Here is a 27234-nt window from a genome sequence, read left to right on the forward strand (position 1 = left end):
TTTTAAGCACAGTCCCAGTCCCAGTCCCAGCCAGGATTCAGCTAGACTTGGGCTCTAGAAATTATAAACCGAATCCTTGGGCCCAGCAACCAGGGAAGGAGTATTTGATGCTTAATCGAGCTATGAAGTCTTTTTAAAATCACCCTCTGTTTAATTTACATAAATTCCTACTGTTTTTTGAGTCTCCAGTTTCATTTTGTTTTCCCGGTGATTGGTGTTTCCAATCCTTTATTTGTATTTGAAAACAAATTTGTTTTCATGGATTTGTAACAATTGCCCATCAATAACACCCCCCACCCCATGGGGAAGTAGCACATTCATCCTATGTGTCATGTTTGTCTCAAAGGAAGCCCAGCTCTTGGATGATTTCTTCACTACAGTACTAGGACAAACAATTGCTTATTTGCATAGTGAAATTCAGCATCATTCTGTGTTGCATTTTCAGGTCCTCAACCTCATGGAATTGTTGAGGGTGGATCAGGAGGTGAAGTAGTGAAGTGCAGGGATTATAAATTTTAACAGACCTGTTGATTTGTCCAACAAAGTGGTGTAAAGCTGAGCATGCATCCAATTCACTAAGACCCACGAATACCTTCCTATTATCTTATGTTCAGTTTTATTTAACAAATCTTTGTTGAGGATCTTCTATATGTCAGGCATTGTACTAGGCTCTGGAGACGTAGCAGAGAGCAAGATAGGGCAAGGTCTCAAATCTCACAAAGGCTGCCTTCTAATGGAGGAAGACTGATAAAAATGAGTCAATAAATAAATGAACAAGAAAATTTCAAATAGTGACAAACGCAATGAGGTAAATTAAGTAATATGATGTGGTGTGAAGTGTTGGCAGGAGGAGGTGATAACATAGATTGGGTGGGCCAGGAAGGCCTTCACGAGGAGCTGACAATTGCTCTGAGTCCTTGATAATGTGACCAAGCCACTTCATGAAGAATCAGGGAGAGGACGCTAAGCAGAGCCAAGAGCAAGGACAAAGAGCCTGTGGTTTCTTCAAGGAAGAGGAAGATCAGCACAAAATACGGGCAAGAAGGTAAGTCGTATACAGTGAGGTCAGAAAGAACAGAGTAGATCATGGAAACTCCTGTACACTGTAATAAGGATCTTGGATTTTATTCTAAATGTGATGTACAGCTATAGAAGATCTTGAAGCATGATCTAGTTTATTTGTTTTAAAGTTTGTTCTGGTTACTGTGAGTAAAATAGTTTATAGGATCCAAGCGTGGAAACAAGATCAGTGACTACTGAAAAAAATCCATTTAACAGATAATGATAAGTTGATTGAAGTTTGGAACTATTAATGTGAACAGATTGTTCAAGTATGAGATGGATATTGGCAAAGAGCCATCAGGCCTTGCTGATGAGTTGGATGTATCACACGAGGGAAAAAGAGGAATCAAGGACAATTCCTGGGTTTTTGGCTTGAGCAACTGGATAGATGACAGTGCCATTTATTGAGATGGGAAGGACTGAAGGAGCAACAGGTTTAGTTGGGAAAATAAGAAGTCCTGTTTTGGCCATGTGGAGTCCAAGGTGCCTATTAGACATCCATGTGTAAATGTCGGGTTGGAGTTGGACATAGGAGTCACTGCATACATTTACATTACCGATAAGGGCTTCTGAGTTTGTAACTTTGGTATAGAGTGGTGGTTAAAAATATTGGTTCAGCAGTATAAAGATCTTTGTTTGAATCCAGGTTCTGCTGCCTACCAGCTCTGTGACCTGGAGCAAGATTCTTCAGTGTCTAGACCTCAGAAACTTCACTTATGTAAATAGAGGAAATATTATACACTTCATAAATTGTGAAGATTAAATAAATTAATTTATGTGGGTATTTAACAAAATGCCTAGAAAAATATAAATACACAATATATAGCAGATATTGTTTATTGAACATCTACTCTGAGATATGCCCTTTCTATACATTATTTCACCTAATCCTCCCAAACTGCTCACATCAGCCTTATTGGCCAAATACCAGTCTACAGGACACTGAGTTGGGATGGATGCAAACACAGATTTATTTTTCACTTTTCAAAAAAAAATGCATATACCTGCACATACTACCTTTGACTTATCAATCTAGGAAACATTCCTGTGAACCTAAAATGGGTTATCTGTGTGCTGAAATACAGATTCTAATATGCAGCTGCCTATTTGACCTCTCTTCTTTGATGTCTGTCATTTCAAGCTTAACGTGATCTGATCTCTACCCCCAAACCCAAACCTCCTTCCACTGACTTCCTCGTCTCAGTTGATAACATCTCAGGTCTTCCAGTTGCTCAGCTGTAGCACTTTGTGGTCATCATTGTCCCTTTACTTCTCACACATGCTTTATGAAAGCTTTACGTGAAATGGCTTCACAGTGTCTTACCCTCACTTCCTGCTATTCACCCCTCTCTTTACTCCAGCCACACTGACCTACTTGCTGTTATTCAAATATGCCAGGCCTGATCTCACCTTTGCACTTGCTGTTTCCTCAGCCTGACATTCAATATCCCAGATATTCCCCCAGATGCCTTGCTAAGCTGACCACCCTGTTCAAAATTGAAGCTCTTTTGGCACTACTTCCCCTTCCCTCCCCTCACCATCCCTCTCCTTTCCTTTCATCAGACCATGTTGCCTCCAGGGAAAGCATCGGGTGTGTTTCTGCTCCAAACGGTTGATTCATTCTGAGCAGTACCATACTCCCTTAAGTCAGTTTCTCTGGAGTCAGTTCTTCCATCCAGTAAAGGTCCATTGGCCCTCTGCCTGCTAATTCAGCACCATGGGTTGTTTCCAGCTGCCATATAAGATACCCTACTACAGCGACTAAACACAGTTTTGTTTGTCATGTGCACCAAGAATCTCAGAGGTAGGTAAGCTAAGGCCTTACATCACTTAGTGGTGTCACCAAAGAGTCAGAATCTTTTTGTCTTCTTTTCCCACCATCCTGGTGCTTATCTTCAAAACCATAATATTGGTTTGTCTGTGCATCGAGTCTGCTGTTCCAGGCAGGGAAAAAAAAAAGGAAAGGGCAAAGAGACAGCAAAGCGTAAAGTGTTCTCCTAGGTAGTAAAGTTTGTCTTCTATAGGTTGAATTATCTGGAATTGCTGATTTGCAGCTATTTTTTAACCTATAAAAATGGCAATTTCATGTTGTCTGACCTCATATTTGGGAAGGAATGCCTTCCCCAGAGATAGAAATCCACCTACATCTCGTTGTCCAGGACTATGTCACTTGGACACTCTTAGTCACAGGGCAGAGTAAGAGACAAAGACTGTGTGAGCCTTTGGGGAAGCCAGTTCAGTGCCTGCCATTCACGTTCGATTTGGCTCCTTCTGTGTTGCCAAGTCTTCCGCACCTCTGTTCAGCCTCCTGGCTTTGGGCCATTCTCCCCAGAGCCTCTGTTAGAGGGCCGCCACCACTCCTTCACAGACTAGGGATTCGTGATTTTGTACTAAATTCCTACTTCGCACTTCAGCACATGAGAAATTTTGGGTCTCCTATATCTTAAGGAATTACATTTCAGAGAGTAGGGCAGTAATGACCAAAGCTCAGGCCTTCTGTTTAAATAAACCATATTGCCATTTCTGTTCCACCACATTTATCCTGTGTGGGCATGGCTAGAAAACTGCAGAGCTGAACATCTAAATCTTTACACATATTAGTTCATCTAATCCTCACAGCAGGTTTTTAGCTTTCTCTTCTATCACTATTTTAGGCATGAGGAAACTAAGTCTCAGAGAGGTTAAATCCAAGGCCCTTTAGCTGGCAAATGACAGAGCTTCTATTTAATTCCAGGTCTGCCTCAATCCAAAGCTTCTGCCTGATCCACTACATTAAACTGCTGCTAAGTAGATCTGTCCCAGGGCAATCATTTCCTACTATCTTAGGACCCCTTGAGTCATTCTGAGTATTTCCTAATGGGGCTGACAAAAAAGGGAAGCTTAAAGTTTCTAAGCAGTCACTCCCACAGTTAGAGGTGCTGCATTTTCCCTAATTCCTGGTCTTCCTGTCCCTGTGTCCTTTGCTCACACATGGATTTGGATTTGTGGAAATATTAGAAAAGATATTCTAGGTGAAGGGATAGTCTAGGAGGAGGAAGAAAAAGTGAATAAATATAGCTCTGGGAGAGTGCATGATTCAGCTTGGTTAGAGTATAGATAAGAGATGGGGGCACACAAGCTTAGGAGGTCAAGATCAAATCATACCATTAGGACCTTGACTGCCAGGCAGAGGAGTTTGATCTTTCTTCTGCCTGTAGTGGTGATATATTAGAAATTTTAACACAGGAGAGTTAAATTACACTTTGTGTTTTGTGCTACAACTTAAAAAAAAAAGTTTGAAAATTGCCTTAAGTACCAAGCAAATATTGTAACCCTACTATAGGGATTCCCAAGGGATATTTTAAAGTTTTGTGTCCTTTTCTGTCATAGTGTTTTATTTTTTCCTAAGATGGCAATAAGATTTACAGCTTGTGCATCAGAAGAACTGTTAGCCTTTAAACAGACAAAATGGAAAAACAACTATCTTTAAACTCAATTTTCCCAGTCAGAATAAAAGTTGCTACTACTTATGTTAAATAAGAAATGACCTTTAGTATCTCCCAATTCTATGTTAAAATAGTTCCTAAATTGTAAAACCAGTGGGGGAAATGGAAGGGAATATTATGGAGTATTATGGCTTCCCTGTCTAGAGTAGAATGGTCATGTTTCAGAATGGAATTGAAGAAAAATATTGAAGAATATTGAAGAAGTTAAGTGACTCATTTATAAAATTGAGATGCTTCATACAATAAACTCAGCTAGATTGTTCAAGGCGGTAATTTTTATTTGTCCAAATAATGCCACATTATTGAGGTGGCACAGAAAACAGCACATCCATCTGTGAGTCAGAAATATGTGAGTCAGCAACACTGTGCAAAAAGCCCTCTGCCTTTTGATTACTGAAACTGATGTTTTGGTTTGACTGGGTAATTTACCAGTAAGTTAAGATAATTGAGTATTAAAGAGGAAATCCATGTTGAGAGAATTGGTTGTGAAAAGATAAAACGTGGAAATGGAATTATTGACAGAGTTGAGAATAAGTATTCAGGCATGTCTTTATCAAATAAATCAACCCTTCAAAGGACTTGTTTAACTGTTTGCGATTGAGTGAGTCAAAGGACAGGCATGCAGGAGAAGCAGCTGAAAGGAATGCTTTGCAAATGTCTTTCCGCAAGTGCTTAGATTTGAAGGCAGGAACTGTTTCTGTTATTGAAAGAATGGATTTGTAAAAAAACAATGCCCTCTTTAAAATAGGAATCTAAATAGGTATTGATATTTGAAGAGGAAAATGAATCCACATTGGTTAAAAAAGCAAGGACTTTTCTGTCTACCTCAAAACACTTCTCCAATATGCCTCTTTTGAAAGGTTTGCTCTGGAAAGAAAAGTTGAAGGCTGTCATAGTAATTCGGGGAGTTTATACTCCATGGGAGGACCCAGCGTGAGGTGAAGGATTGTCACAGTCCCCAAGGATATTGTACTAGTGAGGTCATCCCCCAAGCTTGACTGGCTGCACCTCACCTTGGCTTTAGGGGATAAAATGGGGCACTGCCCAGCCTGATGAAGGGAAAGTTATAACCTTCTCATAGCCATTTGGTTTATATTACAGGAAGATTTAATTTCTAAAAATAATGGCAAAGAACAGCAAAGCCTGGAGACTTTGCTTGAGCTCTAATAGAATCACGATACCATTTATTTTTGGAACGTTGACGTTTCTGAAACTCTTCAGATGCAAAATCAATGCTAAGTAGTTTTATAGAAATTGGATGCATTTTACATAAGATTACCACCAGCACTGAGGACAGTGACGCACAGAAGCGGTGCAGACAGTGCCTTGAATACATACGCTGGAGAGCACAGTCTGGGCGCCTCTCTGGCAGCACCTGGATTCTGTACCACATCTTCCAACATTTATCCTTCAGTCTGTCTATTTGCTCTTCTTGAGGTTTCCAGTGTGTTAGCTTTGTCTATCCAACCGGATTGGTATTTCATTGTGTTCTTTCTGTAGTTCTCACAGTCTTACACCCATTAGGGAGTCATTACTGAACAGGCAGGATTTTTTACCCTGAGAAAAGCAATGATAAAAAATCACCTGGGAAATTGTTATAGAAAAAGAAAAGAGCTGAGAACTAACCCCAGGGACTCTCCAACATTTACAGTTTGGAAAAAAGTTAGAATTTGGAAAAAAACCTAGGAAAGTGAAAGAAATAGGAGGAAAACCAGGAGAAGATGCTGATAGTCAAATGATAGATCGTGATAGTCAAATGAAGAGAAAGATGACTTGGATCAAATATGCCTGACGTTTGAGAAGGATAGTGACTGAGAGTGGACCACTGGTTTGGACATGATGTAGGACACTGATGATGTGACAGAGGGATTTCCTGTGAAGCATTGTGGACCAAATCCTGACTGTAGTGCGTTGAGAAGAAAATAGGTGTTGAGGAAATGGAGACAGCAATAAAGAAAATTCCTTAAAAAGTTTTATTTTAAAAAAGTGCCAAAAAAAAAAAAAGAGGCAATGAATGGAGAGATGTATGGGTTAATCACAAGTATTTTTATTAAAAACATCTTTATTGAGGTACAAATGACTTGCAAAAAATGCACTTTTTAAAGTGTACAGTTTGGACATGTGCATGTACTCGTGAAGCCATCCCTACGTTCAAGCTAATGAATATATCCATCAAAACCAAAAGTTTCCTTTTGCTACCCCTCCCACGCCTTCCTGCTCCCCCTACCCTACCCCTAGGAAACCACCGATCTGCTTTCTGTCCTTACAGATTAGTTTTATTTTCTAGAATTCTAAATAAATGGAATCAAGCAGTATGTATTCTTTTTATCTGCCTTCTTTCACTTAGCATAATTAGTTTAGTATTCATCCGTGTTGCTGTCAGTTATCAGTAGTTCATTCCTTTCATTGCTAAGTGGTATTCCACTCTATGGATATATCATCGTTTGTTTATCCATTCACCTGTTATATTTGTGTCATTTCCAGTTTTCACTATACCAAAGCTTCCATGAATATTCTCTATAGACAATCATATCATCTATGAATAGAGACAATTTTACTCCTTCCTTTCCAGTATAGATGCTTTTATTTCTTTGTCTGGCCTTATTTCACTGATTAGAACCTTCAGTAAAATGTTGAATAGAAGTGATAAGAACAGGCATTGTTACCTTGTTCCTACTTTTACTGGGAAATAATTCAGTCTTTCACCCTGAAGTATGATGTTAGCAGGTTTTTCACAGACGCCTTTTCCAGAAGAATTTCCCTTCTATTCCTAGTTTTCTGAAAGTTTTGTTGTTGCTGTTGTTGTTGCCAGGAATGGATGTTGAACTTCGTCAAATGCTTTTTTTTTCATCTACTAAGGTGATCGTATGTTTGTTATTTTTCAGTCTGTTAATATGATGGATTACGTTGATTGAGTTTTGAATGTTGTAACAACTTGTATTCTTTTGATAAACCCTACTTGATCAATATGTCATCCTCTTCATATATTACTGGATTTGATTTGCTATAATTTGTAAAAGACTATTTCTATTTGTGTTTATGGGGATATTATTGATATTTGCAGTTTTCGTTTTTGGGGTTGTTTTTGCTGATTTTGGTATCAAGAGAAATCTTGACCTTATATAATGAATTGGAAAGTATTCTCTTCAATTTTCTGAGATGGTATATAGAATCAGTATACTTTTTTATAATTTTTGGCAGAATTCACCAGTGAAGTCCTCTGGGCATGCAGTTTTCCTTGTGAGAATGTTATCAAACTTTAAAAGTTAATTTCTGTAATAGATACAGACCTATTCATTTCTTCTCTTTCTTCTTGAGTGAACTTTGGTAGTTTGTATCTTTTAAGGAATTTATCCATTTCATTTAAGTTGTCAGAGGTATTGACATAAATTTTTCATGATATTTTTTCTATTATCTTTATAACATCTTTAGAGTCTATTCTGATATTTCCTCTCTCATTCCTAACATTGATAATTTGCATTTTTAACTTTTTTCTGGTAAAGCTAGCTAGAGTTTTGTCAATTTCATTGATTACTCAAAGAAACTGTTTTGGCTTCACCGGTCTTTATCTCTCTATTTTATTTATTTCCACTTATATCTTTATTTTTTTCTTCTGCTTACTTTAAGTTTTATTTGCTCTTATTCCCCCAATTTCTTAAGCTAGAAACTGAAGTCATTTATGTTTTTATAATCCAATAAAGGCATTTGGTGCTATATATTTCCTTGTAAATACTGCTTAAGCTGCATCCCACAAATTTTGACATGTCATGTTTTCATTTTCATTCAGTTCAAAATACTTTTAATTTTTCTTTTGATTTTTTTCTTTGATCTGTAAGCTATTTAGAATGTGTTTAGTTTCCAAATGAATACCTGGGGCTTTACCAGTATATTTCTGGTTTTGATTTCTAATTTAATTCCAGTCTGATACAAACTTTGTATAACTTGGAATTTTAAGGAACTTACTGAGGCTTGTTTTATAGCATAGAATATCACCACCTGTCTTGGTAATGTTCCATGTACACTTGAAAAGAATATATTAATATATTCAGCCAGTAGGAAAAATTAGCTGGGCACGGTGGTGTGTGCCTGTAGTCCCAGCTGCTCAGGAGGCTGAGGCAGGAGGATCACTTGAGCCCAGGAATTTGAGGTTGCTGTGAGCTATGATGATGCCACTGCACTCTACCCAGGGCAACAGAGAGACACTCTGTCTCAACAACAACAATATATATATATATGTTCAGCCATTATCCAATATAGTGTTCTATCAATGTTTATTAAGTTGAATTGACAGTATTGTTTAAGTTTCCTGTATACTTGTTGGGTTTTTATTTATTTGTTCTATAAATTATTGAGGCTACAACTGCAGATTTTTCTATTTTTCCTTTCAGTTTTTATCAATTTTTGCCTCATGTATTTTGAAACTCTGTTATTAGATACATAAACATTTAGAATTGTCATATCCTCTTTATGAACTGACTCCTTTATCATTATGAAGTGATCCTCTTCATTCTTAGTAATATTCTTGGCTCTGAAATCTTGTTCTAATAGCCATTCTAGATTTCTGTTGATTAGTGTTATCATGATTTACTTTTTTCCATTCTTTTCTTTTTAACCTATCTATGTCTTTATACTTAAAATGGCCTATTATAAGCAACATATAGTAGGGTCATGCTTTTTTACCCATCTTGAAAATGCCTGCCTTTTAATTATGATGTTTAGACCGTTTACATTTAAAGATATTATTGTCATGGTCAGGTTTAAATCTACCATGTTGCTATTTTTTTTTTCTATTTGTCTTATCTGTTCTGTTGAAAGGAAAACTTTAGACAATTTAACAGAGTTTAGTTGAGCAAAGAACGATTCGAGAAATCAGGCAGCCCTCAGAGCAGAGAGGTTCAGAGCGCTCTACTACACAATGTGGGCCAGCGCATTTATGTTCAGAAAACAAAAGTGAGGTACAGAAACGGCTTGATTGGCTACAGCTCAGCATTGGCCTTGTTTGAACATGGTCTGATCAGTGAGCAGCCTGTGGTTGAAGCTCCGCTGCTGTGATTGGCTGAGACTCAGCCATTCCTTCCAAAAGTATACTCCTAAATTAAGTTTTCAGTTGGTTTACACAGTAAGTTAGATTACAGTTCTTTTCCTAAGGACTCAAAGTACACCGGAGTCCTCAGGCCAAACTTAATTTGATGGTTCATTATGTGCTTTTTTTCTCTTTTCCTGCTTTGTTTTGGATGGTTAAGTGTTTTACGCTTTCATTTTTTTTCCTTTGTTAGTTTGTTAGGTATAACTTTTTTTTATTTGAATGGTTACTTTAGGATTTATAGTGTAAATCTTAGCTTATCACACTCTACTTTTAAGCAATATTTTACCACTTCACATAAGAATCTTTCTACAACATACTTCCATCTCTCCCTTCTTTGCCTTTATACTCTTGTCATACAGTTTTCATATATTATGAACCTCATAATACATTGTTTTTGTCTTTCAGTTACTTATCTTTTAAAGAGATTTTAATAATTTTTAATAAAAAGGAAAAAAAAAGTCTTCATTACTTCGTATAGAACCAGATTCCATCTGGTATTGTTTTGCTTCTGCCCGAAGGCTTTCCTTTACGTTTTTGTACTTCAGGTTTGCTGGTGATGAATTCTTTCTACTTTCGTATGTTTGACGGAAGTCTCTTTGGTTATTTTTGTTTTCAGGTTGGTTTGGTTTAGATATAAATCTTTACAGTCTGATTGTTTGATGTGCAGCATGGAAAATGACGGTGCAGGAGAGAGCAAACTTAATGTAGGGGGACAGTCCATGAATAGGAAAGAAGGGGCAGAGGTCAGGACAGAATGATTGACTTCAGATAAGTTCATGTAAATTTATCCATAGTAACAAGAAGAAAGACAGAACAGATGTTTACAGGTGCAAGTGAGTTGATTGATTTCGTTAGTGGATCCAATCTAGAATCTACCATTCAATAACTGAGTGGGTGTCAGCAAGTTATTTAAACCCTTTGAATTTCAGTTTTCACATCTATAAAATCAGGTTCCTTCCTTCCTCATGAAGTGATTACAGCAATGAAATGAGGTAATGTATCCCAAATGCTTAGCACGTGGCCTGGCACATTGTACCTGCTCAATATCTGTGAGGAAAAGAGTGTAGCTTTTCTATGCTAAGTAAAAGAGAAAAGATTCTGGGATCTCATTTTTCCACCTCTACTTTTCCTTCTCCCCCTTCTCTCACCCCTCCTTATTTCCCAAAAGAACACATTTAAAATCCAAATGCCAGGCTGTCTGCAGGTGCAATGTTCAAGACTGATAACATTTGGACGCCAGATGTTAACTGACGTAAACACTATTAAGTGCTATGTAGACCGGAGGCTGAGGCATTGATTTCCAATTTTATGATTATTATTTGAGTTTATAGCAAACCACACTGCAACTCCTTCCACTTCCCTACCTCCATGGAAAGGAGATATATAGTGTATTTATTCTCAAGAGAATAGAAATTATTTTAAAAAATGCAAAGTTCTTGAAATATGAGGCAATGGCATTTCACAAACCTAGAACCGGGAATGCATCCTCGATGTGGACCACAGAACCTCCTTGGAGCTCTCTTTGAAAGGTCAATGACTCGTGAAATTTGATCTGAAAACCAGGTTCATTTTCTGAAGTAAACTGAGAGTAATAAACACCAAAAATGCTTCAAACCTGTGACAAATTTTTATTTCAACTGACATTTTAAATTTCAAGTTTCCTTAGAATTGGTATGGGAGCAGGCCCAGTGGTAAGACATAAATAAAGGAGCCCTTCTCCAAATAGAGAAATAATTTTAAAACAGTAAGAATAAGTTGGGTCTGCTGTGAACCACTGAGGTTATTGTTGGTGTTTAATGCACTCACACAGTCAATTATTTATTCATTAGTCCATTGAACAGACATTTGTTCAGAACTAGCAGCATGTTCCAGGTAAGTGATAGCCACTAGTTAATTCATTGGTAAACACAACAAATGGCCCTTGTGGGGCTTAGAGCCTTATGAGCAAGGAAGGCAATAAAAGAAGAAAAAAAAAAAAAAACGAGGCCAATAAATGTAGCAAAAAGGTGCAATAGGTACTATGAATAAAAGTGGACCTACGTAAATAATGGGTTGGGGAAGAAATTTGTTGGTAGGTAACTTACTCCAAGGCTGAAGGAATGAGCAGAAGGGAGCCATACACAGAGTAGAGGAAAAAACAAGCAGAGAGACCAGCATTTATTAATTCATTCATTCATTCAACACATATTTATTCAGCACTTTCTATGAGCCAGGAACTGTTCAAAGCAAAAAAGATATACCAGTATGCAAAACACACACATGCAAAATCGCTGAATTGGGAAAGGACTTGGCATGTTTCTGGAACAGTAAGGAAGTCACTGGGGCCTCATCGTACTGAGCAGGGGGCCATGTGGTATAAAAGGAGGTCGGAGGGGCGGCAGGGGCCAGATTATGTGAAGGTTTGTAATCCACGGTGAGGAGTTGGGATTGTGTTCTAAGGGCAATGACATGATTTAACTTTTGTATTAAAAGATTGTTTTTGCTGTTACATAGAGAAATGTTTGGAGGATGGGTTGGGGTGGTGGAAGCAGGGACAGCCATGGGCAGCTGTTCTGATACCCTGAAACAAGGGTGGCAGCAGAGATAGAGAAAACTGTATAGTTTTGATATAGGATGGACAGGACTTGTTGGTCACCTGAGAAAGAGAAAAGAGGCTGAGAAAGGAAGTAAAATTGTGGACGATTCTGGTTTATACAACTGAGCAGATGGAGAATGGGTCAGTGGCTGGGGCTGGGGATGGGGACTGGGGGCAGTCAGGCTAAAGGTTAAAATAAATTCAAGTTTCCTGGCCCAAGTTTTAATGAATTAAATCAATTCAGAAATGAAATTTCCTATCTCATGGGGTTAACGTATCTCCCATCACTGGAGTATACAAAAAGAAGCTAAAAGATCATTTATCTGCAATGTTTTAGATATTGATTTCAAGCAGTTTCCTGGAACTGATTTCCAGATGATATGTGAGCACTTACAAAAGAAAGTAGCAATTTCTTTTGTTTTTATTTTTTTGTTTGTTTGGGGTTTTGTTGTTGTTGTTGTTGTTTTGTTTTGTTTTTGAGACAGGGTCTCACTCTGTTGCCCAGGATAGAGTGCAGTGGCTTGATCATGGCTCACTGCAACTCTGAATTCCTGGGCTCAAGCGATCCTCCTGCCTCAGCCTCCCAAGTAACTGGAACTATAGGTGCACACCACTGCATGAAGCTAATTCTTTTATTTTTTGTAGAGTTGAGTTCTCACTATGTTGCCTACACTGGTCTTGAACTCCTAACCTCAAGCAATCCTCCCTTGTGGGCCTCCCAAAGTGCTAGGATTACAGGTGGGAGCCACCCCACCTGGCCTTAAGCAGCAATTTCTTGAAGCCATCACTAGTTGAGTAAGAACTAGTGTTCTCAGATCAATCTCATTTCCCTAATTGCCTTTGAGCTACTGGAAGCTGGCACCATATTTCTTAATAAATATTTTATGTAATTAATAGATTTTATTATTGGCAGGGCTACTTATGAATTGGAGCATGTATGTATTATTAAGAGAGGACTTGATTATCTCTTATGATAACATTTTTTTAAAAATGGAGAAGTTAGTCTGGAAAATATTGAGCTAGTAGAATAATTTGTATACCCAAAGTGTATACTAGGTGCATAGTGGGGCAACATCAATGCAAAGTTGTTCCTCCCACCCCCATTGTCCCTTATAATGTCTGCATACAAAGCACATTCCCATACTAAATTATTCACTTTTAGGGACCCCTACCTTGCTTGAAAATGACTGCACTGTAAAAAGTGACTATTACTGTTAAGAGCTGTCTTATCCCTTAGGGGGTTTTATTGGATGAAAGTTTGAGAGTGGGTCTGTGAAATTTCATCCATAATTTGAAACATAATGAAACATATACTTCATAACACTAACATTCCTATTTCTGAAGAACATTTTTATGTGTAAATAGATGGACAGAGCATTTTGTAAACTTGCTAGAAATAATGTTTTCCTAATTATGAGGTGGGAGTATTAATGTAGTCTTGTTTTCCTTGTCGAGTAAATTATATGATGTAGGAACAACACAATGTGAAATTATTAAAGGGTCACACTAAAATATGTTCCCAAGCATTTGAAATAAAACTTTAAAAAAAAATGTTCCTTATCTTACAACCTCAGTAGAAAAATTAAGTGTTGGTATTATTTTTTTGTTGTATACCCATTTCTTTAGTGAAATGTTTACAACCCAAGAAAGGATCTCAAGCAATAAATAAAATAACTTACAAAATAAAGTTCTCAGAAAAATTAGAGATTTCTACCAAAGGAACATGAAGAGAAATACTCATGACGTTTCCATCTCTGACACCATCAATACCAAGGGATGAGAATAACTTCTTCTGTGTGTGATCATTGGCCTTCTCCTTTGGGCTTGGTGCCCTACAGAAGGCATTCCAATCCCTTTTCACTGGTAGTATTTGGTGGCAAATCCTGGTTCTTCTTTATGAAGCTAGCTTTCCAGCATTGATCAGAGCAGAGGGCAAGAGATGGCTCGGTATCCACACCACCACTCACAGCCCTTGTTGGAGAAATGCATCTGTGCTGTCTGTGGCAGGTATCAAGGGGGGTTTGTAAAAGGTCTTTGGTCCCACACCATTCATTCCTTCATTTGTGTATTCAACAGCCATTTCTTAAGTACCTCCACTCTGACAGACATGGCGCTAAGCACTGGAGTAAAAAATATGAAAGAGATTCAAACCTAAGTATCATCTGACTCCATTCCTTAGTTAATACAGGTATAGCAATGGAGATAGGAAAGAACCCAAGAACGCGATTTACCATTACCTCTATCCAGTCTCAACTCAGACGGCACCATCTGAGAAGGATGGATGGTGTCCACTGGTGCGGTGCAATAGACAACCTACATGGTTGCATAAAGCAGAACTATTGACAACCCAAACTAAAGAAGCACTATTCTCTCTGTCTCTACCATGTTATGTTTTATTTTCTTCATAGCACTTGTCGTTACCTGAAATTATCTCATTTGATTTATTTTTTGTCCATCCTCCCCCAGGGACTTTGTCTTGTGCATTGCTGTATTCTCAGGCAGAGAATAGTGCCTTGTTTCATGGTAGGTGCTTAATAAAAACATCTGTTGAGTAAATAAATGACCATCACCATTAACATAAAACCACACATGAAAGTCAGATTTTTTTCCATCTCCAAAAGATCTGCAAGGTGTCTAAATCTTAGAGGCACCTCAGAGGTCTACCCCACATCTTCATTTCAGCAAGAAAAGACTGAGGTATGGGGGCAGGATACAGGGAGTCCCTGTTTCATTTCAATCAGTTTCCCATGGAGCAGGATCTAGCAGCCAGATCTCCAGAATTCCAAAGCTCTTCAGTATTCCTGTGCTACCTCTAGTTAAGCCTTTCTGTAGGGAAGCAGATTTGGATTATTGCCATGAATGTAATTTTCAAAGCTCCTGAGAGGAAGAGAAAGTGATGGGTAGCTGCTTCTAGAGTTCAGATGAGCTAAACATCAAAATTCTCCTTCCTGATCTTTGACAGGGCAGTCATAGCCTTTGGAACTGGATTCTCAGGGCAAAACTATAATATTCTGCTGTGGCCAGAGGACATCTGCCTGCCTTCAGCTAGGACAGGGGCTCTATATCATGCTGGCTGTGATTTTGCACAGTTAAGTCCTTCATTAGAAATCAGGACTGGCTGCAGCTTGCAGTCATTAATTATATAAAGGTGGGTCACTGTCATTACGAGTAAAAATGCATGCCCCTTTTCCACTTCCTCATCTAAGGGGACCAGATAGTACATTGAGGTGATGGCCGGTATGAGTACATAAGTAAATGGGTAAATGGTTATTTATTTTTATCAAAATGATAAGCAAGCATTTGAAAACATTAGTTTCTGAGTACAATGGAGGGGAATATTTTCCAACAGAGCTGTAAAGAAACAGCAATTTTCCATGAATGCATTTCCCCCTTAACATACGCACACTCTCTATACAAATTTACACCTTATTATAGATGCAACATTTCTCATAAGCAAAACTCCTGGGATGGAGTTCCTGGGATACAGCAGGGAGGGGGGTGGTGCTAGGAAAAAGAGCTTAGAACTCCATTTGGGAGCTCCACCGAGGCCTTCACCTGCCAGAGTTTTTAATCCAAATGGAAGTGGCTTTTTGTTAGATGAGAGATACAATCTCTGAGATCTTTACATACTTTCCAAAAATATTTGTTGTGTGCATTCTGGTATGAGACTCAACTCTAGGCCCTGGGAATGCAAAACTCAATAGAGGCTTAGTTCCTATTTCAAGAAGTCACAGTCTTGTGGAGGGAGAGATAAGTAAACTGAGGAACACAGTCCAGGGTGGCAGGTTCTGAGATCATGAAGGGGTTTCTGCGGACATAGAGGAGAGGACCTAGGCACAGATTGCAGGATGTAAGGGGAAAAAAAAGGTCACATTTCAGGATTTTTCAAATTTGCACATTTTAGAGCCTCTATTTTCTCATCTTTGAAATGGAGCAAAGAGAATTAGCCTACCAGGTGTTGTGAGATTTCAATGATGTAGAAGAGATTCCGCAAGTAATTTTTAAGAAAGAAAAGCAAACTCGAGACGGCAGAGTTCTTGCCTTTCCGAAGGGCGGTGAGCCACTCTGCTGACCTGTGGGTTTAAACCTCTTTTGTAGAGTTCACAGTCCTTTCAGTGGGGTTATTAGTTAGAATAAACCAAAGAAGTCCATCTAGAGAATGACTGAGTTGAAAAAGAAAAATCTACTCTGGTTCAGAAATGAATTACTCCTAAGATGTTGCTTGTGAGTCTTTGTTGCGGCAATTGGAGTTTGCACAGGTAATTGGAAATCAGGAAACAACCACCCTGGGGACAATTGCAGACAATTCTGCGACCACCTGGCTTAACTTGAATTCTTGGAAGTAGAGCTTCTCTTGGTTTAATCAAAGGTTTCATGTATACCTTGTGGTTCTGCTCTTTATCCCTGATTTTTCCTCCCAGGCTTATGAATAAGGCTTCAGTCATATTTCTCTCTCCAGGCCTGTCAGGCAGCCCCACCTGCTGGGACCGGAGGCTGGGCGTGCAGCCTGGGGACACCGTGGCAGTCTTCTGCCATCTGCTGGCTTCCTCCAGTCACCAGCTCCAGCTCCTCCTGGCGCTGGCTTTGCAAGGATTCCTAGGGAATGGAAACCACCAGGAGAGAAAGTGCCTGGCAGAGAACCTTCCTGCTTTTATTGAATAACAAAGAGATGAGAAGACGATGGCATTCAGAAGCTGGCATGAGAGGGCTCTTCCCTCATGGGGGGGTTTGTGTAAGGATGTGACCATCTCAAACAGCTAAGCCAGTGATATTTCTATGCAGGTTTGTTTTGCTCAGAGAGCACACAGCAGTGCTTTTGAAAAATTTATTTTATTTTTAGATCATTGCCTTACAAAGCTGATCAAATAAATTAATGCCACATCTCTGTAGATTCATGTACAGGGAACAGCAGAGACCCATGCCAGTGGGAATTGAGGTGAGGGAAGAGAGTCAGAAAGAGGGAAGGGGTAGGAGACACATTTTAAAGTCACAGAATTCTTTACTTGGTCGGTCGACATTTTTTGAAGACCTACTATTTCCAAGGCTCTGACCCAGATGCCTGGGGTATAAAAATGAGTACTATTGAGTCACTTCTCTCTTGGAGATCACAATCTATGGGGAGAAGCTAAATAAACAGAGAATTAATTAGAGAGGTGCAGTACTGCGGCCAAGTGCTGTGGTAAAGGAGCATGTATCAAAATCTAATCGGAGCTGCAGTGTCAGAGAGAACTCACTGGAGGAGGTGACGTGAGCTGAGTTTTGAAGATAGTGATTTATTGGAGACAGTGGTGGAAAGGGTATTCCAGTCACCGGGGCACCATTGCCACCACCAACCACCCACCACCACTGCCTCAGGGAGCTGAGAATGCTAGACACAAAACAGAAGAAAGTTGTTAAAACATTGCATTTTAGACAACAAGCAATTGATTGAGTCCAGGGGCATGAGCAGAGGCAGGGGGAAGCAGGCAGATCCAAGCGAGAAGGCAGCATAAATAATCCCAGAGATCAGGGAGCAGGATTGGGAGGGGTCTCCCATCCTAGAAAAAAGGCCACTTTCAATGCCGTGTTTCTATCTGTGTGTTGGATATGGGCAACCCCTTCCAGGCTGGTGTAAGTCACAGTCAAATATTCCGAAACTCGTAACATCCTCCTTTAATCTATCTGAAACTTCTGTGTGACTTCATCTAAATGCTGAGGTACCTCTAAGCTCAAAGATATCAACTGCAGCATTATTTAGACTCATAAATATGATGACCAAGAGGAGGGAAAATGCTTAAGAAAATTGTAGTACACCTACTGAATGAACCATTAAAGAGCCCATGGAAAAATGATAATTTTGCAAACTGCAGTACGTGACAAATACTTATAAAAAACCATCAAGATCCAAAACTGCAGGAAAAAAAATAGAAGAAAAAATGCTAAACTGCTAGTGATGTTACTGTTTTTCCCTGTTGTCTACATTTTATATAACTCTCTTATATTGCTTTAATAATGATTTTTTACATATAAAGAAGCCTAAAGGTGAAATGTGTGTCCTGTTTAAGGCAGAGGCAAAAATTACCCTAAACAAATAATGACCCTATTTATGTGTTTGTTTCTGCTATTTCAGATTCCCTCTTCTTCCTAATTGTATTTCAGTTTGTGTGATATATTCATTTTGCTTGTTAAGTCTGTCCTCAGCCTTCCCCTTGCCCACACCCCTCCTCGCTCCCTGGATCTGTGGGACGTATTGTGATGTCTGCCCGCTAATTTTGCTGTGACTGGGGCTGGTGTCTGGTTGGTGATTCATGTTTGTTCCCAAGTTGTACATCTGTGTTGGTTGCTTTGAAACAGTGCCCCAGGGAATATGAAAGGCCATTTGTCTCACTAAGACTGCTTCTTTGCACCAGAGACTTCTTCCCTGTCTTCTGCTGAATTCCAGCAAGCTCTCTCCTGTGAGTTTAGGCAGGGTAAGGAAGAAAGAAAACAAAACCAAAGAGGGGCAGTAAGGAGAGAGTTTGGGAGTCAGAGTCTAGTCCCAGCTTATGTGGCAGGCGTGAATGTCCTGGATACTAACACTAAGGACAGAATGCCTGTGATACTCACTTTAAGGGAAATGCTTGGTGGACTTACCCTCTGCCCACTAGGAATGCCTTTAGCAAAAAGGAGGGTAGAGTGAGCCCTGGTGGAAACCCTCAATGGAAAAATTTCTGAGAGCTTGGTGGGCATACCCACTTGGCACCTCTTCTAAGATTTTAGCACAGATACACACAGCAGTGATATTCATAATATTTAATGACTGGTGCTGCATGAGCACCTACCAATTAAATGGACACAGGCCATCGTGCTTCCAGACGTCAACCCCTTAGTTACCAGATCACCAGCAAGCTCAACCGATCCTGGAAAGCCCGGGGCAGTGGCTGGATGCCAACTGTTAAAAAAGTATTGCAATGTTTTAATATCCAGAAAGGCTGTATGAATACATACCAGATGAATAACGACATGAATACACATGAAATTTTGAAGCTTATGCCCACTGTTAAGCTTTGTGTAATCCCTCTTTCACCTTTTAAGAGCCTACTTTCTTTGTCCTTAAGAAGGGTACAGGGCCAGCATCAGGACCTACTGGTTCTACAGGATTTGGGTGGCATAAAAGAGCCCTTATCCACAAAGGTGCTCTTTATTTTGCTCAACAACTAGTATAGTAGAGCTTACCCAAAGGAAGTTTGCAAGTTAGCTTCATTATATTTTTCACTTGCTGCAATGGATGTGGCTTACAACATAGCTCTACCTCCAGCAGGCTGGCAAACAGGCTGGCATGAGTGATTGCCCACCCGCCTGCCTGCCCGCAGACTTTGAAAGGCAGCCTCATCCCAGACCATCAGCCTGCTGAGAAAAATCCATCTGCAGTACCTTGAAAGCTCAAATCCGTACTGGATTGTTATGGCTCTTCCTTGTCCTTTTACCCAGAGATTCTCACTTGCTGCTTATCAGACACCTGGAGTTTGTGAGTTGTCTAAAAGCTGCTTCTCAGAATGGTCTCCCAGAAAGCGTTATAACCCTGCAGCCTGACATTTCATTTCTTCTTTTCCTGTTTCAAGGAAACCTACAGCTTCAGGATAATTTTCTGTCACCCTTGTCTTCATTCAAGTCAGCAGCCAAGGTTGCTCATGGTCGGATTGACTCTTTACATACCAACCATAATTTTTGTTTGAATCCAGGGACTGAAGGGAACCCTGTGATTAGGGAAGGCTGAGCTTGTAAAGAAATTACTTGGAAGACTTGGGTCTTCCAATTCTTGCTTTACAAGTTACTACTGGCCTGTGACTTTGAACAAGGTTTTTACCTCTCCCTAAGCCTCACTTACCTCAAATGTAGAGTGGGATCGTGTTATATACTTTACAGGGTTGTTACGAGTAAATGGAATAATATATCCAAAAGCCCTTTGTTAATTAAAGAAATATAAGCAATATCCACGCAAAGAGAGCAGGTTGTAAGAACTAGTGAAAGAAAAGAAACAAGAGTGTAGAAATAAATTATGGCAGCTGGATGAGTATGAAGGAAGCTCACTGTTGTGGTCTAACTTGGAAAAGAGAGCTCCCAGCCCCCTGCCCTTTCACACTACCTCTCTGCAAAACTTTAGCTGGGGAGCAGTGAGTGTTCTAGAAAAATACTAAGGAAGAGAGTTACTGTCAACTTGAGGCTAAGGCAGGTGGTGTGTGCAAGGAAAATGCACATGGGATGATGACGGAGAGCTGAGAAGGACATAGTGCCCAGGATAATACCAGGATGGGGAGAGAGAAAGCAAGAGACAAAATATCTGCTGCTCCCATCTGTGTGTTCAGTGATCAGAGCTTGTTCCAATGATTCTAGACTTGAATCCCCTTCTCAGAGTGAGGGAGACTGATTGGAAACCTCAACGGCACTTTTCTGTAGAAGCCAGTGAATGCATCCTCCTCTAGAGACAGAGCTCTGCAGCCTTGGAGAGTAATTTGGTGTTATAAGATTAATTAAGTCATTTTCTGTGGTTAAACTTGTATATGAATATTAAATCTCAGGCTGGGCCTCCCATCTAATCAGCCAGTGGAAGTTTTCAGGATAACACCTTGTTCCCGAAACATTTAGAAATATGCATGTTGTATCATTAATGAGGTTGCGATGTATTTATTTCTGGCAGGAAGAAGTCTTCCAGCTCTGAAGGCTCATTCGCATGATAGTTCAGCACCTACAGATGTGCTAGATGCCCCCTCTGGAGTGGCTTTTTATTACCAAATTATTTTATACTCGGCTTGTATTCTGAATTTGTCAGGTTGCTCATGCTGCTGAATGGCCAGGGTGTTTGCTCCTGGGTTCAATTTCTGGCTCCACCAGTTGCTACTGGTGGACTCAGGTAAATGGCTGAACTTCTGTGGGACTCAGTTTCCTATATACAAAGTGGGAATAATCATGACTACAACTCAGAGGTGCTTTGAAGATTCAAACTTTCCAGGATGTGTAAAGTTTTACGTAAAGTGCCCGGCACTGAGTACCTGCCACATGTCGGTTCTCAATGTATGTTACATGTCCTCCTCCAGGGCTCTCATGTGACCAGAGTTTCCTGCTTTCTCTTTAAGCTTTGATGTGGAAAATGGCCCTTCCCCGGGTCGGAGCCCGCTGGACCCCCAGGCCAGCTCCTCCTCTGGGCTGGTGCTTCACGCCACCTTTCCTGGGCACAGCCAGCGCAGAGAGTCGTTTCTCTACAGATCAGATAGCGACTATGACTTGTCACCAAAGGCGATGTCGAGAAACTCTTCACTTCCAAGCGAGCAGTAAGTACAAGCTCTGTCTGGCTCCCAGTCTCGCGCTTACCTCATCTCTAACCCTGTCAGGGCAGCAGCCGTAATTGTCCCCTTTTAACCCGTGAGAAGGAGGGAGAAGAAAAATGAACATGAGCAGAGATGACAACGATGACCATCTTAAGGACATTAATGCTTTATAGCTTGAGGAATGTGTAGCTGGGGTCTCCAAGAGTATTAAAAAACCTTAGCACAGTGTTCACTTTATATCTGTTACTGATATTTTTTAGAAATTTTCATTTAGCTTCATTTCGCAAACTGCTGAATCATTTGCAGGATGAAAACCTTAACACTTTTTACAAATCACACTTGAATTTTTGGCTGCATGTGCAGTTTGCATGAGGCTGCAGCAGAGAAGAAAAACGGTGGTTGGTTACATGCATCCTCCCCTCAGTGGCCTTTGCTGGGTGACATTTAATAAGCTGTAATCCAGCCACATGCCTATGTCCCTTCCCTGGAGCCTTAATACAATGCCTGCTTGTTGCCTGGCTCCTTGGTGAGACACAACACACTTCACCGCCCTATTAAGCACAGCTGATATTTTTGTTTTGCTGCTATTAATTGTAAATCTCTAGTTTTTATTTAAAGAACAAGGACTGGGTTGTGTCGCTTGTTTATTCGATTTCTGAAACCAAATAAAATTGGGTGCTGGAATTCATGCCTTAAAAGGTTTCTGGGCACACATACAATTGTTTTTAATATTATATGTTATAAAAATATGAGTAGCTCCCTAAAGTCTCCAGCTTGGAAAATTCCACTGGATTCTCTTCTGCTATTGGAAAAGAAGCCAAAAATTTCACCCTCTTGTGAAGGGGCAGGGGGCATTTTAAAGCTACCAGCAAGCAAATATTCCCCAGGGCATTTCTGCCAGCAAATTTTAACAGAGTCACCCCAGCCCTAAAATATGTCAATCATTATGTGGGCCAACATTTTTTTTTTCAGTCATTTGGCAAATATTTACTGAATCTCTTCTATGTGCCATGCGTTGTGCCAGACTCTGGGGATAAAAGGTAAACAAAACAGCATAAAAATCACAGATGAGTTATAAGCAGACCTCATTCTCAAAAAGTTTACGTGCTCTCAGGGAGGGTATAATTAAATAAGAAAGATAAGAGGGATACACACATACACACATAATTCTGAAGCGGAAGAAAACTAACATTTAAATGAGAGCTCACCATGGGTGGGGGCAGGTTCATTTACATATATTATCTCTGTGAATCTTCACAGCACCCCTATCAGGTAGCTACCATCATGACCCCCCCTCTTTAAGTGATGAAACTGAGACTCTGAGAGATTGAGAAACTTACCCTGATCCCACAACCGTATCTCATGCTGTATCCCATGATGTAGCTAACAATGACCATATTCAAAACGCTTGAACTCTTTTCACCCATGTTCTTCAAGTTTGCAAAGTGGCGTCTCTACCACCAGGTAAAAAGAAATGACTGCAGAGTGAGGCACCTGAGGCTTGGAGGAGAGAGCGCCACCTTGCGGTGGATCCTACAGAAACCAGGCCATTTCTGACAAAGGTTTGGATGGGGGGCATTGATGGATAGTGAAAGTACTAGGAATTCTCTCCCCTACCAAGATAAAAACCTTTCTATTCTAGACTTCATCGTAGGAATGCATAAGAAATGTGGTGAGCTCAACTTAATTAGATCTTCATTCATGTAGTATTTTACAGGTAAAAGACTAATTTTGGAAGCTAGTCAATCCCCAAACTAATTCCCCAGCTAACAGTTCCCCAAACTCATGCCAAACAGTATGACAAGTCTTAGGGTTGTTCAGAGTCTCCCTAAAAGACTCACCAAATTCTAGATAAAACTTTGATGTCCTTACTTGGAATGAAAAGGTAATAGAAATTTTGAACTTGAAGAGATCTTAAAGATCACAGTCCGGCTCAGCCCACAGCGCTGAAACAGAGATGTGGTTCTCCATGCCTCTGCATCCAGTTTTCCTGCCACCAGGGTTTTATCTGCTTTTCAATTTTGCTAACCAATAAAATTGTTTTCCTAACTTTAAGACCTACACAGTGTTGCCAGCTTTAAATTTAGGTAATTAAAATTTATATATGTAAATTATCATTCTCACTTTTTAAAAATAAGAACTTTAAAAAAATGGGAAGGGCACACTTTCATAATAAAGAACAGCATTTCCCAAGAAAATACAGTTGGCAACATGATACCACCCTATCAAAAATATTGATAACAGGATATATTAAGCTTTTGCATGAATAAAAATAGCACAAGATTTTGTTTTGCAAATATTTCAGTATCACAGCAAAAACTTTTATATATTTTTCAGTTTAGGAATTTATATTTCTCAACACAACAAGAAGTAGAATCTGAATGTAGGTCTTCTGGTATTTAATTTTATCAGGACCATGTTGGAAAATCCAGTTTCAACCCAAGCATCTGGATCTAAACCAAAGTAATGCTCTTAAAACCATTGCACCTAATTATTACTTTTGGGGATGAATTGAAGTAAACAGAGGAACAGCCCTCCCAAGCTCCCCACTGCTTCTCCTGCCTTCTACCTGTGGATCCCAGAAGGAAAAGGGTGATAACAAGTCAGGAGTCTTGATGCAAGGCCACTGCATGGGAGCTGCAGGATATGCCCGGCTCTGAAGTGCCTCATATCCAGCACAGAGCAGTCACAGATTTTTATAAAAGGTGGAAAACTTTGCATAATTCCACTGCATTAAATCCTAGTCCTAGAGGAAACAGTGGCTGTTAAAAATTTCTCATCTGAACTCTTTCAGAAGAGTTAAGAGGAAATTATGGGCAGGGTAAGAGTGAGTGAAAAGATACTAAGAGTAAAAATGTGAACAGAAAATTAAAATTGTCTTTAACTTTTAGCAAGAAAAGAGAGATCAAAATAAGGCTTTCAAGTAAAGTAAAACAAGATCACTATTGAGTCCCATAAGGAAATTCTGATGCTTTCCTAGATGTGGCAATAGCCTGTTGGTTTCTGTTCAGTTCCTGTGTTGTAGTCATCTCTAGTGTAATGCCTTCATTTACTGAGAGGTACAGATTTCCTCATGGGAACATAAAGTACTGGAAAGTGGTGAGGTCAGTTTTATTGCCCAAAACTGTGGCAGGAACTACCATGGACAGGATGGAGTTTTGATTATCTAGCTGCAAAGCCATAGGGAAAGGAAACTCTACGTTTTCTCATTTGGTCATCCCATTTGCAAAGCCTTACATAGACAAGGAGCTTTTTAAAGCCGCCATTTACATGAAGACTAGTGGTCTCTAGAGAGATCGATCAGTCAAGGGAAATGATACGTAAAATCAAAAGAAAAAGCAGAAATAATATCTCACTTACATTTAAGACCTGTTTATTGATGAACTACCAAAAAAGTACAATATAGTTTCTGAGACTTGTTAGATGTACAGCCATCACACTTCCTAGTGCTGTGGCTAAGAAGTGTGAATCTTTTTTATTGTTTCTAAATTATCTTTAAATAAATGCACACATTTATTGAGTATTTTCTATATGCTCTGTATTATTTAAAGTACTTTACATATATTAACTCATTTAATTTCCATATCCCCAATGTGGTAGACACTGTAACTTTCATGTTTTAAAGATGAGAAACATTGGGGCACAAAGAGGTTAAGTGACTTCCCCAATAAATGAGAACCAAGGCTTGAAACCAATGAGCCTAGGTGGTAAACCCTACAGATATCCAATGTATCCATAAAGAGACTCTAAATGAGGCTAAAAACTAAAAATGATGGTATTAATTTCTGCTCTACCTTTCCAGCTGTTATGAGGATCAAATTCATTCTCTCTTTTAATAAATATTTACTTAAATTTAGGAACTTCGTTAACAAATAAGACAGTTTCTGTGTCTTCAAGGGAACTAAAAGATTTATAAGTCAACAGGCAGTTTTAATAGCTTCTGATGAGGGCAGTTGTAGAGAGTTATGCATGGGACTTTGAAAGGTCTGGCCAGGAGGGGCGAGCAGCCCACTTTGAGGATGTTACAACTTAGCCAGAGGAGTTAGGCAGGCAGGAGGATGTGTAGGATGTGCTAATAGACTCTCTAGTTTCGGGGCAGCATTTGGGGGAACCACAGCTCAGCATGGTTTTGGCATAGAATGTGAGGGAAGAGGAAGTGGTGCAGGAGGAGATGGAGCAAGGGAGGGGGAGAGGCAGCAAGAACTGCGTCATGAAGGATCTACGCTAAGAAATTGGCCGTAATGCTGCAGACAAGCAATGGGGAGCTACTAAAGGCTTTAAAGCAGGAAAATACATAGTAAGACACGTTTTTGAAAGATAGCTTTGATTGAAGTGTGAAGAATGGTTTGGAGGGTGGACAAGCCTAAAGAGTAGTCAGGAGCTAATGAGAGGCTGCTTTTGTAATCTATGTAATAGAGGATGGGGATCTACATTAGAGCAGACTCAGTGGGCAATTCATACTTATTTGCAAGTTAGGTTCAACAGGAGTTGGTCGTTGATTGTGGGGTGAGGGAGAGGGAGGTTTCAGGCTTGGCCAACAAGATAAGGGGTTGCACCATTCCCTGGCCTCAGGGGCATTCTCTTATCACGTGAAATAATGTGTCTGAAAATGCTTTGTAAACTGTAAATACAATGTAAATATGAGTTCTCTTGATTGCAATGGGGGGCAGACACAAATATCTTAAAGATGCTCTCACCAGCTGGAAATAAAGACATGCAACCCTTTAACTGCATATGCTCCTTGATTACCAATGGGGTTATGTCCTGATAAGTTGAAAATATCATTAAGTCAAAAATGCTTTTGATACACCTAACCTACCAAGCATCACAGCTTAGCCTTTCCCACTTTAAACACTCTGAGAACACTTACGTTAGCCTATGGTTGGGCAGAATTATCTACCATGAAGCTATTTTATAGTAAAGTGTTGAATATGTCAAGTAATTGAATACTGTACTAAAAGTGAAAAACAGAATGATTGTGTGGGTTTCTATTGAATGCATGTCACCTTCACACCATTGTGAAGCTAAAAAAATCATAAGTCAAACCATTGTAAGTCAGGGACTGTTCATATAAAAATATATCTACTAATAACAACTATGACTAAATAAATAAGTGTTTTTATGTGCCAACCACTGTTATTAAGAGTTGTACATGTGTAATAACTCATTTAATTCTCAAAAAACCCCATTTTATGGATATAGAAGTTGAGACACTGGAAACCTAATGTTTCACATCTAGTAATAATGTAGCCAAGAAACAAATCAATGCTGTTTGGCTCCAAAATCTGTTCTCTTAACCACTATAATATTCATCCTTTTTTTATGAGACAGACTAAAATTAGTTATAAGAAAAGGACAAATAAAATTCTGTGCATGCACAGTGAGGAAATAGAGAAAGATGCAATTAATTGATAAATAAAATTTAGAGTGCAGCAACGAAAAGCAGAATTTTTGCCTTCTAGAAAACCATTTCATTGTTTAGAGCAGACCTGCACTCAATTCTAAGACTCGATTCTAAGATTGGAGTTCTCTCGTTTCCAATTATTTTGTAAAATTGTAATGTGCTGCTTTTGTCACTAGATGTTGCTCATGCAATGGATCTGAATATCTGGCCTTGTACCTGAGCGGCATTGCCTTCTCTAGCGGTTTGGGAAATTAAGAAATGCACGTTTTCATAATCAAATCTTTTGTTTTTTTATGCCATTTGGTTCTTAATTAGTAATTTAAGAAATTATGATTTTA

General features: G+C 39.4%; 1 protein-coding gene across 4 annotated transcripts in view; it reads left to right on the forward strand.

Annotated features, from left to right (window-relative positions):
* The window catches only part of PDE4B (phosphodiesterase 4B), a 502155-nt gene that overhangs the window by 362032 nt on the left and 112889 nt on the right, over positions 1-27234 (forward strand). For all 4 annotated transcript variants that reach the window (XM_069480104.1, XM_069480107.1, XM_069480105.1 and 1 more), the window contains one exon: positions 21301-21495. In XM_069480104.1, the coding sequence (XP_069336205.1) occupies positions 21301-21495 (195 nt within the window). The remainder of the gene's footprint in view (positions 1-21300; positions 21496-27234) is intronic.

The sequence above is a fragment of the Eulemur rufifrons genome, chromosome 8, assembly GCF_041146395.1.
Source record: "Eulemur rufifrons isolate Redbay chromosome 8, OSU_ERuf_1, whole genome shotgun sequence".
Taxonomy (NCBI): domain Eukaryota; kingdom Metazoa; phylum Chordata; class Mammalia; order Primates; family Lemuridae; genus Eulemur; species Eulemur rufifrons.